The following is a 15,034-nucleotide window of genomic DNA, read 5'->3' as shown; positions in this document are numbered from 1 at the left end:
CACGTGTGAGATGAGCTACATGTTCGATATGTCCCATATTTTAGCAGAAGGTGAAGCGGCCCATGAATGGGTTACTTAGCTATTCCCATATATGTTTTCTTACACGCAGCAAAATGCAAATTAGCGTCAGTTATGATCATAGCTGCTTACCACTGAAATAGTCAACCTAATCCCAAATTTGTTGAATATTTTTGTGATTGACTACGTAAATTATCTTTGATTTTTGAACTTTCGCCACCTTGCCTCCATTTAAGTTCCAAGGAAAATATCCAAATTTGTCATATAAAATTAGGACCAATTAAAAATTCAAAGAGAAGAAATCAAATTTGACAGCCCCCAAAAGTCACCTTAATCATCGGAAACCTGGTGGTTTCATTAAAATGTGCAGTTCAACAAAGATAAACCCTGTCGAATCAATTTGATCATTGAAAACCTTGTTGATAAAATTCATTGAAAGTTCAGTTCAATTAAAATAAAAAAATATTGAAACGAGCAGTTCGACAAATGTAATTATTGTTGAATCAACCTCTTTCATCATTGAAAAACTCGTTGATCAAATTTATTGAACCAATTGATCATCCTCCTTGATGAATGTGATCAACCATATAAAAATCTTCATGTTAAAATTACTATAATTACTCAATTAATTATATACACATTTTTCGAGATGAAAAATTTGTGTCACAGGCGAGATTCGAACCCACGACTTTCGGCACTAATGCAGTACGATCGTTAATAAAAAGTGTTTCTATATGAAGCCGCGATTTTCTTACAATTTGAATAAAACGGGGAGTCAAAATGAGAAGTTTGTGGCATGGGCGATCGAAGTCATGGTAGCTTAAGTGGTAGAGCAGCGCCGTATTAAGCCGAAAGTCGTGGGTTCGAATCCTGCCTGTGAAACAAATTTTTCAATTTGAAAAAATTGAGTATAATTAACTGAGTAATTATATAATTAAGTACAAGCTGATAAAAATAATTAAAAGTTAGAATTACAATAATGTAAAACAGAAGTAGAGCCAAATTTATTTAATACACATTCTAGAAAATGTACAACAAAAGAGAAGAAAAGTGAAATTATCTGGGAATCGACTGCTATGGCGTTTATTTCTTGTGATAAAACAATTCTCTGTATAAGCTTTCTTCGTTTTAAATATATATACAGACATTCTCCAATTATTATTACATTTTGGTAATAAAAAGTACCAAGGTACTGAATATTTTGGTTATTATTCGAAGTGAGAATTTCCTTATTACTAATGAAATAATATACTAAAGAGAACAAGTGTACTAACAATTGTTGGTGAATTATATTTATAAAAATAATTTACTTGCTTTTTGTACAGATATAAACAAGAAGTAAACTTATTTTAAAATAAATGTAAGGTATGAGTTCCAAATGTGCCCTGAAAAAACAAAAAGAAGTTTTCGTAAATTCAGGTTTCTGTCAACGGTTGTTCAAATCTGGCGAGATGTGGGCAACTACGACTAAGCGCAGACGATCTGGGCCATGGCCCCCATCCACCCACATAAAACAACATGAAACAACTTGGAGATCTAATTAACTCAAATGCAAACGTAACGATGGAAACTTATATATCAACCTACAATGAGAAAACAAAATTTCGTTTCACTCGTCACAGCTTTAAAAAATTAGTCGTAAGCTACTAAGTTTAAACGCGATTCAATGTACTTGAAGCATCATTTTATGATTTACATAAGTTCTATTCCCCATTTCTTCAGTAGTCATTGAATGAAAAAAAGTGACTTTTTTTCTAAGTTTACGTTTTATAAATGTGTTTTACAACTTATTGTTTTATCATTCTCGAATATGGGGTACGAGTCTACCCAGGCATTTAACCCCTCAGGTCTTGGTCGCCCACCCTGCATAATATATATCATTCTCGAATGAAAGTTAGGAAAAACTTGCTAAATGTAGAGAATATATTTCTATTTCTACTGCATTCCAAACGCGAATGCATTCCTAAACATATTCTGTTATTTTGAAACTTGACTGCTACCAACGCACCACCTGTCTGGGCCTTGGTCATGTGACAAAATAGTAAAACTCATATAAATGGAACACTAAAATCAACATTGATCAATGAAAAATAATACTGGAAACAACAAAAGAGATGAGTGGTTAGTGTGTCCGACTCGTATTTCCTATGCTAGTGATCTTGAGTTCGAATCCCTGAGTAACCCATGGTGTTTTTTAATTGAAAATGGTTTCAAAAATGTATTGTAAAGTGATTTTTATGACTCGGCCGCGACACGCAACGGGATAACGGACGTTAGTCCTCCATTATTAATTAAATTACTAACCTTTTTTACCTAAAAACAAAAACAATAAGAGATTTAGTCTATTTATGTTTCACGATGATAATTGACCACATTAATTATATCAATTAATTATTATTTTTATCTGAGGTTTTGATTGAGATGTAAAAGTTAGTGACACGAGTGGGATTCGAACCAACGACTCTCGGCTACGAACTACTCTCGGAGAAGTACAGCAGCGGCGTTTTGAGCCGAAGGTCGTGTTTTCGTGAACTCAGATAAAAAGAATAATTAAATAAAAATATTTAGTGCTCAATCAATAGGAGCAATAAAGAAAGCATTAAACAAGACAGCTACAAAAATCAAATGAAACTCCAGAAATAGACTGTAAATACCATATTCGCATCAATTAAACATAAAAACTGCACCATCAATTAAACATCGCTGGAAAAGTTCTAAGGCAAGGTACCATGAAGACGGACTGATTTGACATCAAACTTGTGATATCATTATCTTGCGAAATTGCGGCAAACTGTTCAGGGAAATAAAAGTCAGATTCAAAGAACATTGAAGATAGGTTTGAATGTTCTTGTTGTTCCTTGGTGTCTCCTTCGGTGGGTCGTCCTCCTTTCTGCAGCCACGAATCCCCTTTCGGGGTATCCATCCTGATCGCTCGGTCCGGGAGTGGATACGGCTGCACATGAGGAGGAAAATCCGAAGAACCGCCGACAACCTATCCCCATCTATCGAGGGACTACAGGACTGAATTCGCCTCTCCTTAACCCCAAACGGTGGGAAAATATGTTTTCTTCGCGGCAGCCATCCACTCCTCGTATCCATCACATGATCCAAGATGGCCTTGGCTGCTCGCGAGTAGGAAACGTCTTTTCCCCAACTCTCTTCTTGGACCCTGCTGGAATCAACTTGTCCAATCCTCCTCCCCATCGTATCACACTTCCGCTAATTTCTCTTTTTTCAGTTTATAATATATTAATACCAAACCAATCTTCTGTTTTATTTGTTGTTTGTTCCTTTTCTATTTCTCTGGCTTTTCTCTTCTCTCTCCAGGGTAAGCACGATAACTGTCAATGCTTGAGGAAGACTTAAACATTTATTTTATTTATTTTTGTAATGAAAAAGACGTAATAAAACTAATAATACTAACTTCGTTGTGATCTGTAATCAACAAAATTTTTATAGAAAACCCCAAAGCACCTGCTAGATACATAGTTCTACAGCCTGCGATAATCAAATCTATTCTGTTTTTATTGCTGTGGAAGGTGTTACAAATTTTGTCTTTGGATAAAACGACACATTGATTAATACATTGATTCAATACTAAAGAAAGCGTTTATGACTGAAGTAAACCAAGTTTTGGAACGTATAGAGGAAAGCCTCAAACTTACAATCGGGGGTGTCCAGGACCCGAGGTTCAAAACTATTTTTTTCAATAAAGATATAGATGTAATTTTCAGAAGTGAGATAGTATAGCATCCACTTCTCTGCATCAGAAAAATTTGGCGGCCAAACGGAAAAATAAACTCTTATCCTTCAAGATTCCGTTTTTCCTGTCAGATCGGATCTCACCCACCTAGAGAGAAGATAAGAATAATACCTAAGCCGAAATTTATGCTTAACAACCCGTTCGACTTTATCTATATATTCTAGTTTACGTACTTCACATGGCTTACATGCTTCCGAGAGGTGAAGTATCAAAATCAGTCTTGAATAAATTCCGTGACGATTCTTTTACTGGAATCTTTGCGCGAGGCTGATTGAGAAATGAATACTGTAATTAATCCCATAACGCCATCTATCGTCGCAGCTGGTAGTAATAGTAGATAAAACTGATTTTACCTTACATCAAAGTTGATGAATAGATGGACCACAAAATTAATTAGAAAAATGTTCCACTTATGATAGTATGCTCATCAATCCACATAACGTTAATTGTACCGTTGAAGAGGTGACAATAAACAAGTAATTAAACTTTTTCTTACTTCAATTTGAACTAGACTCTATCATTTGATCTTTTCTCCGCATTTACAGCTCTCTGCAAATCTTTCATCTTACATCATCTTGGTTTCTGATTCCAACATTCTTCATAGGTCACCATCATCAATATAATAAGCAAAATAATAATTGAACAATTTCAAAAGTGTACTGTAATCAATTTTGTTGAATGTCCAAAGGCCTTGTAAAAGGAGACGATATTGGTGTTAATAATTCGATTAACGAATCAATAGAAAACAGATATCACTAACTGTTACTGAAGAACCTCTCACTCAGCCGATATGGCATCCTCGTTTTGGGGTCAGTGCATGCCAAGTACAACTGGATCCCAAGTTCAACAACAAAGTACGTATATATGTACAAGGTCAAACGGAAAACCGTCTCGATTGGCTATTGTGACATGTAAAGTTTAATAATTCGTACTGAACATAGTGTTATCTTATCATTATTTGCGACTATTTATAAACAATATCTGTAAATTAAAAATAATGCGCTTTTCAGTATTAAACTAAAATGAATTAAAATATTTAACAAAATATTTGTAAGAACTAATATGTACTAGAATATAACATTGGCAAAAAAAACTTGACAAGAAACCTTATTAATTCAAACTATTAATTGATATTAATTACTAATACACACTCAACATTCAGATATGTTATCTATTTTTTTAATAAAACTGTATGACATTTATAGAAAATTTAATTAGCTGTTATCAGTTTGTACATCCCGGGTATTCGTTGTAACAGGGCCGCCAAATTTGTCGAAAAGCTTTTACCAAGAGGTATTTACGTAAGATCATATTATATTTAACGTAATGCCGATATTAAATAGTTTATATTGTCTTTAAACAAAAGGTCTATATTAATAATTTTTTAAATAAATATTATGCTTTAATACCGTCTAAAATAGTAGTTAAAGTGATTGTCAAGTAATTTTGTTGTATGTGGCATTATTAAAAATCCTAAATTTACATACTGGTACTGCATCATTTCAGCAATGTTGAAGGAACTAGAAGTGCCTATAATAGAGACAGATCAAGAATTTCTACAGGGCTTGCTGAGAAAAACAGAATCTAATCCAGACCTTGAAGTAATCAATGTTGAAGCGACTCCTTGCACTTCTGTAGATGACAACTATTTGTCTTCCGCTACCACGGTGGTTGTGACTGGAAGGACAAAATCGGGTAAGGAACTATTAACTAGTTGTTTTCTACTTTGTGTATGATATTTCTCAATACACCAACTTATACAATGACGAGCAAAAAATTCCACCCAATTGATTTTTTTTACATTTTCTCAAAAAAAGAAAGTTCTACCCTTAATTTGTCTCATTGCTTTTATCAATGAATATTTGTTTATGCTATGTTTTAAATTGGAATATCAATTAAAGGTTAACACACTTAATCCTTAATCATAAACAAGGATAAAGGATTTATCAATATTTACTTTTGACAGGATTTAAAAATTTTATTCAGTCTCATTTGAATTCTGAAGCAATAAACTGTTTCGTTTTCTTAATTTCAATTTTTAAACTTAAAAATGCTACTTAGTGCTGAGGATGTTGCGCGTGGTGTGGCACTGTTTGATGTTGGACCTTCCATCAGGTATGCGGCTATTGCCATCGGAGTTCCCTACGAAACACTGCGAGATGCCGTTAGACGTTTTCTAGCAACTGGGTCCTACCATAGATGGCGCGGTTCTAGGACGCACTAGGGTAACAGAACCACAGGATGATCTTTTTTTGACTTTGATAATTATACGAAAAACCGGCACCTTTTCAAGCGATTCATCGGCTCCAGGAAGTTCGAGGTGACCAAATTTCTGAACGCACTGCTCGAAGAAGATTAAATCAGTATGGACTGATGGCTTTTCCCCCCGTAAGAGGGCCAGAATTGACCAGAACGCACAGAGTTACACGGCTCGCAGGTGCTCGAGAACACAGCCATGGATCTTTGGACGATTGGTCTGCTGTACTTTTTCCAGATGAGAGTAGATTTGCTCCACGATCTCCAGATTGACGTGAAAGAGTGTGGAGAAGGCGAAATGAAATGTACGAAGCCAGATGTTTTCCCAGAGTCAATCTTTTCAATGTAGCTCAGTGATGGTGTGGGCGGGAATTTCAATGAAGAGTCGCACCGAGTTGGTCTTTTGGTTGATCTGGAAGGTCTTTGACGGCCACTCGCTATGTGGATGAAATTTTGGAATGCGTTGTCTATCCTCGATGAAATCAGCGAAATCCTATTCTAATGCACGATAATGCCCGTCCACATGTCGCTCGCATTGTACAAACGGCTTAGCCTGGCCAGCCCGTTCTCCAGACTTGAACCACATCGAACATTTATGGGATAACCTCAAAAGACTAATAAGAGCACATCCATCACTTCCTGACACACTCCTCGATCTTGCAAGGACTTCGTGAAGAATGGGTTAACCTCCAGCAAAGAGACATTTCCTGACTGGTAGAAAGTATGCCGAGGCGTCTTGGATTAACACAAGAGGAGGAAATACACGATATTGAAATGTTAATTAAAAATCTAAAACAAAGTTTATCTGTCGGTCTTTTTTTTAACTTTTTAAAAAAAATACTCAATTATTAAACGTTAAGAAACATTAAACTTTGATTAATATATAAAATATATACAAATCAAGCTATATAACAAGTGGGTGGAATTTTTTGCATGTCAGTGTAATTTAGGTAAATATAAGACAGCTACTTGGCCCAGGAATATTGGAAATAACGCTTAATTTTTTTTTTTCAGCCCACACATTCAAAAAATTGCTATTGATCAAAAGACATCCAGCCAACAATACAAGACGACATGTTTTCAGGTATTTTGTTATAGTTAAGGTGATATGGAAATAGCTATTGAAAATGCATGGCTTTTTCCCTTTAGCATAAGTGTTTGCTAAGTGTTATTGTCAAATTGTGGCGGAAGAATAATCAGTAGTCATATAAAATATGGTGCGATAGAAAGTAATCAGTTAGATCTTTAGCAGACAGAAAACTTCTGTCATGATGAAAGGAAAGTAAGCGGTTTTTCATAATTGGACATGATTATCAAGAATCCTCTGTTTTAATATTCGGTCAAAACCACGGCATTTTTTCGTCGGGTCTTTTAATTCTATGTGAGGAGGAAGACTGAAATAGTGAGTGACTTCAGATCAGAAATGAGGATGATTTGAGGGTTTGATGTAGTGTTGTTGAGGATGTTCATATTCTATTTGGGTAAACCTTGTGTTTACCTGGTTTTTGTCATGTTTTATCCTTTTCAGATCTGATTCCTTTTTTATAAGACCGCATAACGTTTGAAAAATTAGAGCGCTCGAAAGTCTTTCATATTTTGTTTGTAGGTGTGATCCAGCGTTTAAAAACGAAGCTGCGGCCTTTGGTAAAGTGATACCGGCGTTGGCAGAGTTCTCGAAATGCGAGCTGCCATTCCCGTCATGTTTGCATGCAACAAGCCAACGAATTGTACTTCAAGATATTCAATCACATGGATTTACAATGGGAAACAAGCAAAAGGGTTTAGACCTCCACCATTCGAAACTAGTTATGAAGGTACTGTTTAAAAGATTTTACGTACCTTTTCAATGCCTAATTCGACCTTTTCCGAATCAAACTGAGCTTTTCCCAAACCAAAGTTCAATCTTATTATTATATTATGGTGTATTTTATAATTATACAGACGGGGAGTTGGTATCCGATTGGCACGATAGCTCAAGCAGTAGAGAGCGGCATATTTAGCCAAAGGTCGTGGGTTCGAATCCCGCTCGTGGCGCTAGCTTTTTCATTTCAGCCAAAAACCTTACATAAAAAGATTAATTGATTGAAAGAAATAATTTGGTCAATAGACCACTAAATATAATGGTTTTAATAAGTAAAACGAAGTATAACTTTACTAACAGCACCCTATGGCCACTTCATATGTCGCCGAGAATCGAATCCTGATTACACGACATTTGAAAAATGGCAAAAAGGAGAGAAAATTCGAAAGGTTGTAAGGTTGAGATGGGGAGTTGGTGTCCGAGTGGTCCGAGTGGATCGAAGTCACGATAGCTCAAGTGGTAGAACAGCGTCGTATTTAGCCGAAAGTCGTGGGTTCGAATCCCGCTCGTGGCACTAGCTTTTTCATTTCAACAAAAAACCTTACATAAAAAGATTAATTAATTGAAAGAAATAATTTGGTCAATACACCACTAAATATACACATTGTTCAAACTTAAAAATAACCACTATTCGCCAAATGTTCAATACATATTTGTGGGTTGTTGAAGATGGGTTCGAATTTGAACTAGTTCGAAAACAAAAAAGATCTATGCTATTTTTTTAAACACACCTATTGATAACAATTTGTTGTGAAAGACTTAACAAGTGTGAAAGATGCGATCGTGGTTGTGTACGCGTTCTAAATTGAATAACGTGACGGTTTAATTTAGAGACGTGATGTCACGACTTTTTTCATGACAAGGGTAGTTTATGACTCCAATAGACAATCAGCCAAAGGAAAAATTATCTCCCCGAACTGAGTTTTAAGCACTGCTGTAATTGTTAGGGACGTGCTTCTGATACCTTTGTTAAAACATCTTGTCTGCGCTTTATTACTCAAAAGTATACATGTTTAAGTAATTTTCATCTTTTAGTTACCACTATCGTGTTTTTTGTTTCATCTCAATATTCAATAGTTTTTTGAATATATAATATATCTGTCAGGTATTAAACCTGAAGGTTGGTTGTTTCCGATCAATGAAGTTTTATAAGGAAAATACGTAAAATAAGTTTAAAAAAATAGTACACCTACCAAAAATAAGAGTCAAAACCATCACTGAAGAGAAATGCCAATACGTCTCTGACAGACAGAAACAACGAAGGTAGGCAGACCAGATAGGTCGGAAAACAAACTGCATATTAATTGGAATTTGGAATTTACTAAATAGATAATTTTACATACATTTTGTAAAAAGTGAATAAAATGGGAAATGTACATAGGACATAATACATCCTTGTGGCAGAGGACTTAAATATATTTACAATTTTTGCTAATTTGGCCTAAAGAAATAAACAACAGTGGTGAGAAATTATTTTAAACACCACTTGCAGTAATATTAAATAAATTATAAGTACAATTGGCTTAGGACACAGCGCCTTTGTTTGACTACAAATGTACATTAACTAAGTTAAATAATTACACATTTACTTCTATAACCATTTACATTAATAAATAATCAATTTACTAATAATTATATATATTATAAATTATAAATCATTGACTAGACATGTGCGATATATAAGTTTAATAACAACACATTCACTTTAATAATAACTAATATAATTAATTAATAAATTAATAAGCATGTTAATAAATAGTTAATAATTATTATAGATTAAAATCATTGACTAGACTTGTACAATATCTAATCAAATAATTACTCATTTCTTTGGTAAATAAATGAATAAATAAATTAATTAATTTAATAAATAAATAATTTAGTAAATAATAACAGTAAATAAATATATTAAACAGTCTATCCAAAATGTGTTTGTTTCCAATTTTTCTTGAGGTTATAGTTTCCTACATTTATTACTGTCGTATTTGTACTCTCAGCGCTACGTTCAAAAAAGGAACCGGCTAACCTTTTGATATCATCCTTAATGTATGAGATGTTTAAAATTTCATGCATATGGCTTACACGAGCACTTCTTTTGTGCATATTAATAGTTAACTACACTGAGAGGCAAAAAAGTGGCCACCCTCGTTTTGTTGTTTTAGTAAATACTTGCAATAGTTATAGTTTTTATTTTTCGTTGTTTACTGGGTGTTTTTAAAAGAATCATAAAGATACAGTTAAATAAAAAATTAAATTTAATAAAATAAAAAAAAGCTTTGGAAACAATGAAGAAAATATTCAACTCAGTATTTCCTTCTCTTTCGTTGGTAACCGCTTGCATTCGACGTGGCATATATTTTAAGAGGTTTTGAATGTAGTGCTGTGGAATATTTTCATACTCCTCCAACAGCGCCATTCTTAATTCCTGCAAATCCTCTGGCTTCCCGTGCCGACTTTTTAACCTCTTTGACAGCTCCTCCCAAAGGTGAATCGTTCACCTTGACGCCCGTTTCACCAACCATAATCAATGCTATGTGACCTTCATTGTCATGCATGAAAATAAAACCGTCGCCAATTATTGGTATTATAAGGAGCAACTTCTTCTGATAACACATCTTCAACGTATCGAGCATCTATTACGGAGCCCTCTATGAAGATCAAGTTTATGCGAACTTCCATTGAAATGCGTGACCAAACCATTCCGCCACCATAGTTTTTCTGGAGTGAAAATGTTGAGGGAATATATTGTTTACCTGTTCTTCTCCAAACCCTCTCTCGTCTCTCGACCGTCCGAAGGCCTTAAGCAAATCTTTTTAGATTTTAGTCCAATCTCGCTTAGTCCAATTGATGTGACTTCTTACGAAACTTAACCAAGCTGTTCTGTGCCTGGTCAGACGTTCTGGACCAGTGGCAGGCCTTCTCGCACGTAAACCAACTTGGGAAATCTTCGCCTTACAATGCGTAAACTAAGATTAACATTTCTAACTGTTGAAGTAGTTGCTTGATCTCAATATTATGTTTCTCACTGGGGTCGCAATGTCTTTTAACATTGAGGTTCTTTAGCGTGCGCACCCAGTACATAGGCCTTATCACACGTTTAGATTTTCAAGTTAGGAGCGACTCGGACAGTATCTTGGTAGTAATAGAAGACCCTTCGGACATTGTTCTGGGAATGTGAGCACCCCAACCACAAACGCTCAACTTCTTCCATCTTCCAACAATGCTATGATCTGCCGAATCTGTATCACATAATACCATTACTAAAAAAAAAAAAATTGAAACTTAATAGTGATGTAAGTTTAAAAATCAAACCATCGAAACGTTAGAAAAAATCTTTACAGAAAAACCAGCGAAGAGATTGACTATTCAAAGATTTATTTACAAAATCCAATTGTAAACACAAGTAGGAGATTTTATCTGTGTTTTATTTACCTCTAATCCTTCAAAACGGACTAAATCGTGTAAGATAATTAATGGAGTTTTGTCTAAGAGAAAATTGAAAATATTAAGGGTGGCCACTTTTTAGCCATTAGGAACTAAAGGTAGGAAGAAAATCTGCCTTTTTACCCAATAGAAGTTATGTTCGTCTGTCTCTTCAAGTCATACTTACAAAAATTATAACGGATATTTCCATTAGTATCTCGGTAAATAATATTCCGTACATTTTATACATCTAAATACCATATTTTTTATTAAATCCGTATATCCCACAAGACCTTGATGAACTTGGAAACAGTAATACTATCACTCACTAGATGGCGATCATGTTATTGTCTAGGCAGTACTGATCACGTTATATCCTTATTTTTAATTCCATAAACATTATTATAGAAAAATTACAGAGAAGTAAGGCATATCTACCAATAGGATAAATCAATATGTATTAATAGATTGCTTGATATTCATGAACTGTACTGTCGTCGTTATAGTTTCTAATTACACATTCAAACAAGGCATAATTTCATATATAATCTTTATATTTTTTTATAAGTTTTGGCTTTTATCTAGTAATGATTTAAAGCACAATATCAGATGACCCGTTACAAATTTAGATGTGAGATCAAGAAAAGAAGATATCAACAAAAACCTAACCATTAAAAAAGGGCAAAGTTCGAGACCCGCTCCAAAAAAATTAACCTATGAACGTAGTGATATCTACATGTGGCCAAGTCATTCTTCTGTCATTTCCTTTTTATCCATAAGGTGAAAGAACTTTAAAAATTCAAGAAAAATTCCAGACACCTTCCATGAAGGTCAATCATAGTAGTGTTATCTACATTGTGGCCATCCTCACTTCACTCCTACTTTTATGAGCACCACTTCTTTTCTTTTTATTGCTTAACATTTGGTCAGTTTTTGAATGAGCAATGAGTAGTCTGAAACTTTATTCTTTTCTTTTGAGTGCTCTACCTTCCCTTTGCCCACCTCTTCTCTGTGAGAGTCCTGATATTTTAAGTCTCATTCAGAAACCTTGTGACGATGCTAGTTCGAAAATTATTAGACAAGAAGTGTTCTTGTTGTAGGAGCAGAGAAAAAATATATTTTAACTATTTCACATATTTTTTAAAACATAGGTTTTCTGCTTTGTTGTGTCAATTGATGTCGAACAGGCTTTCAATCAAGCCAGGATTTACTATAGAAGCTCAAGGATATCCTACCCTCTACGCACTACCTCGTCCTCAAATCTTACCTGGCCAATAGGTACTTTAGAGTATGGAAAGGATCCTTACACTCTCCTTTGTACATTGAGGCCGGGGATTCCCTCAGGGTAACATCTTCGGCCCGCTACACTGCTGATATCCCTTCCCATCCCGACACCACTATCCTAACATACGTTGAAAATACGTTGGATCCTCTAACTCCGATCCCGTCATAGCTAACCGAATCCTCCAAACAATATATTCCATTGAAAAATGGTTCATAAGATGGCGACTACTCCACAACCTTTCAAAACATAACGTCACACCCCTCTACGTCCAAAATATCTTCCTCACCCCTCTTTCCACCGAAAACGTCATCCCCTACCTCGCTATCCAGGCTGTAGACATACATCCCCATACACGACTCAAAAGGATGGAACTGAACCAACGGTACCAATTACTTAAAAGGTTAGTTGGCAACAGATCTAAATTCTCCATTGATTTAAAAAAAAATCATATACAAATCAATGCTGAACCCAGTATGGACATAAGACCTGACAAACTATGGGGCTAAACCAAACTTTCCATATGGTATACAAAAGTATATGCATGCTAAACTATCAAAATACTACACACCATAAAGGACACATGATGCTAAAGATTAATTAGCCATTTTACTGTTTTAAAACTATTTATTTTTCTTTAAGGAACTTGGGAGATTTCACGGCATTTCTTTAGCGATGAAGTGCTCTAACAAGTCTGCATTCGAGGGGACAAAGTCAAACATCCAAGAGTTAATTTTTGTCCCCGAAGCACACCCTATTTTCAGTGCTTCCCTGGAAAACGCACTGAAAATGGCTCTAATGAGTCTCGAAGTTTACAAAGGAATTACAGATGTGGCGATTGTCGAAGCAGTTCATAAACTTAGAATGCTTAAAGGGACCGTCTTCCAGCGTATGCAAGCCCTGGTTAAGCCTTCTGAACCTCTATCTGTGATATGCCATGGAGACTTTTGGATCAACAACCTCCTTTTCAGGTAACTAACCTGTTCATTTATAGTTTTCAAACCTAGGTTTTTCGTATTTTGTACCAATATCAATAAAAACCTTTCTAACTTTAAACTAAAATTATTATATTAACATTCATTAATATACATTTTACTATATATTCTTATTGGCTATTCACATAAATTTGTATGAGAAAGAATTGAGATGAATCTGTTTTGTGCGTAGGTACAACGGTGAAATAGCAGAAGAAGTCAAGTTCGTCGACCTTCAAGTAGTGAGGTACGCATCTCTTTCAACCGACATACTTCACTTCTTAACAACAAGCACCGAACCAGAAGTGTCAACCGATTACAGGGACGAATTGGTTCAGACTTACCACAAATCACTGTGCCAAGTTTTGGAAGAGCTGGCACCAGGTGCACTCCACGTCTCATTAGGAGATATATACAACCAGATCGAAATCCACGCACTGTACGGCCTCCTTATAGGCTTTCTCCTTCTGCCTGCAATCACCGCTGAGAACAAGCTCGCCAGCAACGAGAACTTCGACAGCGCCGTGAGATCTCTTACTCCCAAGTACTACAAGAAAGTCCGAGACCTTGTCTTAGACTTCATAGACCGAGGTTTCATATAGTTTGCATACAGCAACTAGCATAATGTAACATAAGAATATGATGTAATATCTGCGTGTGCTTACAGCGGTGTAATAAGTCGCACTGTTATTGCCGAGAATTCATTCATTCATTCATATTATTTTTAACCTGAATTAATAAATTTGTTACTAATATTTATTATAAGGTCTTACCATTCCAATATCTTTTTTAAAATAAAACTACTAGTCGACAAATATACAGATACTTAACGTAATTAATATTGAAGCAATGCGTTCTTTATCTTTATTAGTTAATCTTTATTAATGTCGATACTTTATTACAATTTGCTCTTTTTTGTACATGTAACGTGATATATAAAAAAATATGTACTTATCTAAATTCACTTTTTTGCTTAATAATGTTTTCTTTGTGTTGTCTAAAACATAAAGATTTTTGTAATTTTTTTACACAATTTCTGTCTGATAAACCATAATCAAATGTAAAACTTAAATTAACCAAATATATTTATATATTTCGCGCTTCGGACTCATATATTTTCTATGCTACACAAAAACATTTAATTCCAAGCTTAACCCTGCATAACCGAACCTAGCTATCCCTAACCCTAACCAAGCCTTATCCTTATCCATACCCTAAACCTAAACCTAAAAAAAGAACAGACTTCATATTGAAAGGCTAACTTTTTTTGGAGGGGTCTCGAACTTGGCCCTTTTTTCACGGTTAGGTTTTTGCTGGGATTTTAGATTACTGATTATATTTATTTGTGTATTTTTACGAGGGTTCGCAACGGCAGAGGTCATATCAACCCTCAGGTAGCCGGTGTTTTTGAAAAAAAGGCCATTTGTGAGTATGTCGGGTTCGAACGCAGGGCCGCT

The 15,034-nt window shown here is 35.0% G+C and overlaps 1 protein-coding gene across 4 annotated transcripts; it reads left to right on the top strand.

Annotated features, from left to right (window-relative positions):
- Nucleotides 1-4,124: 4,124 nt before the first annotated feature.
- LOC106672321 lies at nt 4,125-14,632 on the top strand. Of its 4 annotated transcripts, XM_014403656.2 has the most exons (8): nt 4,125-4,257; nt 4,327-4,385; nt 4,470-4,635; nt 5,288-5,476; nt 7,052-7,121; nt 7,644-7,851; nt 13,246-13,574; nt 13,771-14,632. In XM_014403656.2, exons 3-8 carry the CDS (start codon nt 4,572-4,574, stop codon nt 14,177-14,179), a joined length of 1,269 nt encoding a protein of 422 aa, XP_014259142.1. In that variant the 5' UTR covers nt 4,125-4,257; nt 4,327-4,385; nt 4,470-4,571; the 3' UTR covers nt 14,180-14,632. The 4 variants fall into 4 exon arrangements, with proteins under 4 accessions (XP_014259142.1, XP_014259141.1, XP_014259144.1 ...); XM_014403655.2 differs by having other exon boundaries at nt 4,327-4,635; XM_014403658.2 differs by lacking the exons at nt 4,125-4,257; nt 4,327-4,385; nt 4,470-4,635 and adding an exon at nt 5,078-5,147.
- Nucleotides 14,633-15,034: the final 402 nt, after the last annotated feature.

Source organism: Cimex lectularius, unplaced genomic scaffold (genome assembly GCF_000648675.2).
Source record: "Cimex lectularius strain Harlan isolate CLEC.00 unplaced genomic scaffold, Clec_2.1 scaffold64, whole genome shotgun sequence".
Classification (NCBI taxonomy): domain Eukaryota; kingdom Metazoa; phylum Arthropoda; class Insecta; order Hemiptera; family Cimicidae; genus Cimex; species Cimex lectularius.
Note: the sequence above shows the minus strand (reverse complement) of the source record. Positions and strands in the feature narration are given on the sequence as shown.

What these genes read in the sequence shown, in the direction of transcription:
- LOC106672321 (XM_014403656.2), top strand. Translation starts at nt 4,572, where the DNA reads ATGGCATCCTCGTTTTGGGGTCAGTGCATGCCAAGTACAACTGGATCC. An exon ending in ATCCCAAGTTCAACAACAAA is followed by an intron (nt 4,636 to 5,287) that starts GTACGTATATAT and finishes GCATCATTTCAG; the next exon opens with CAATGTTGAAGGAACTAGAA. An exon ending in ATTCGAAACTAGTTATGAAG is followed by an intron (nt 7,852 to 13,245) that starts GTACTGTTTAAA and finishes TTTTTCTTTAAG; the next exon opens with GAACTTGGGAGATTTCACGG.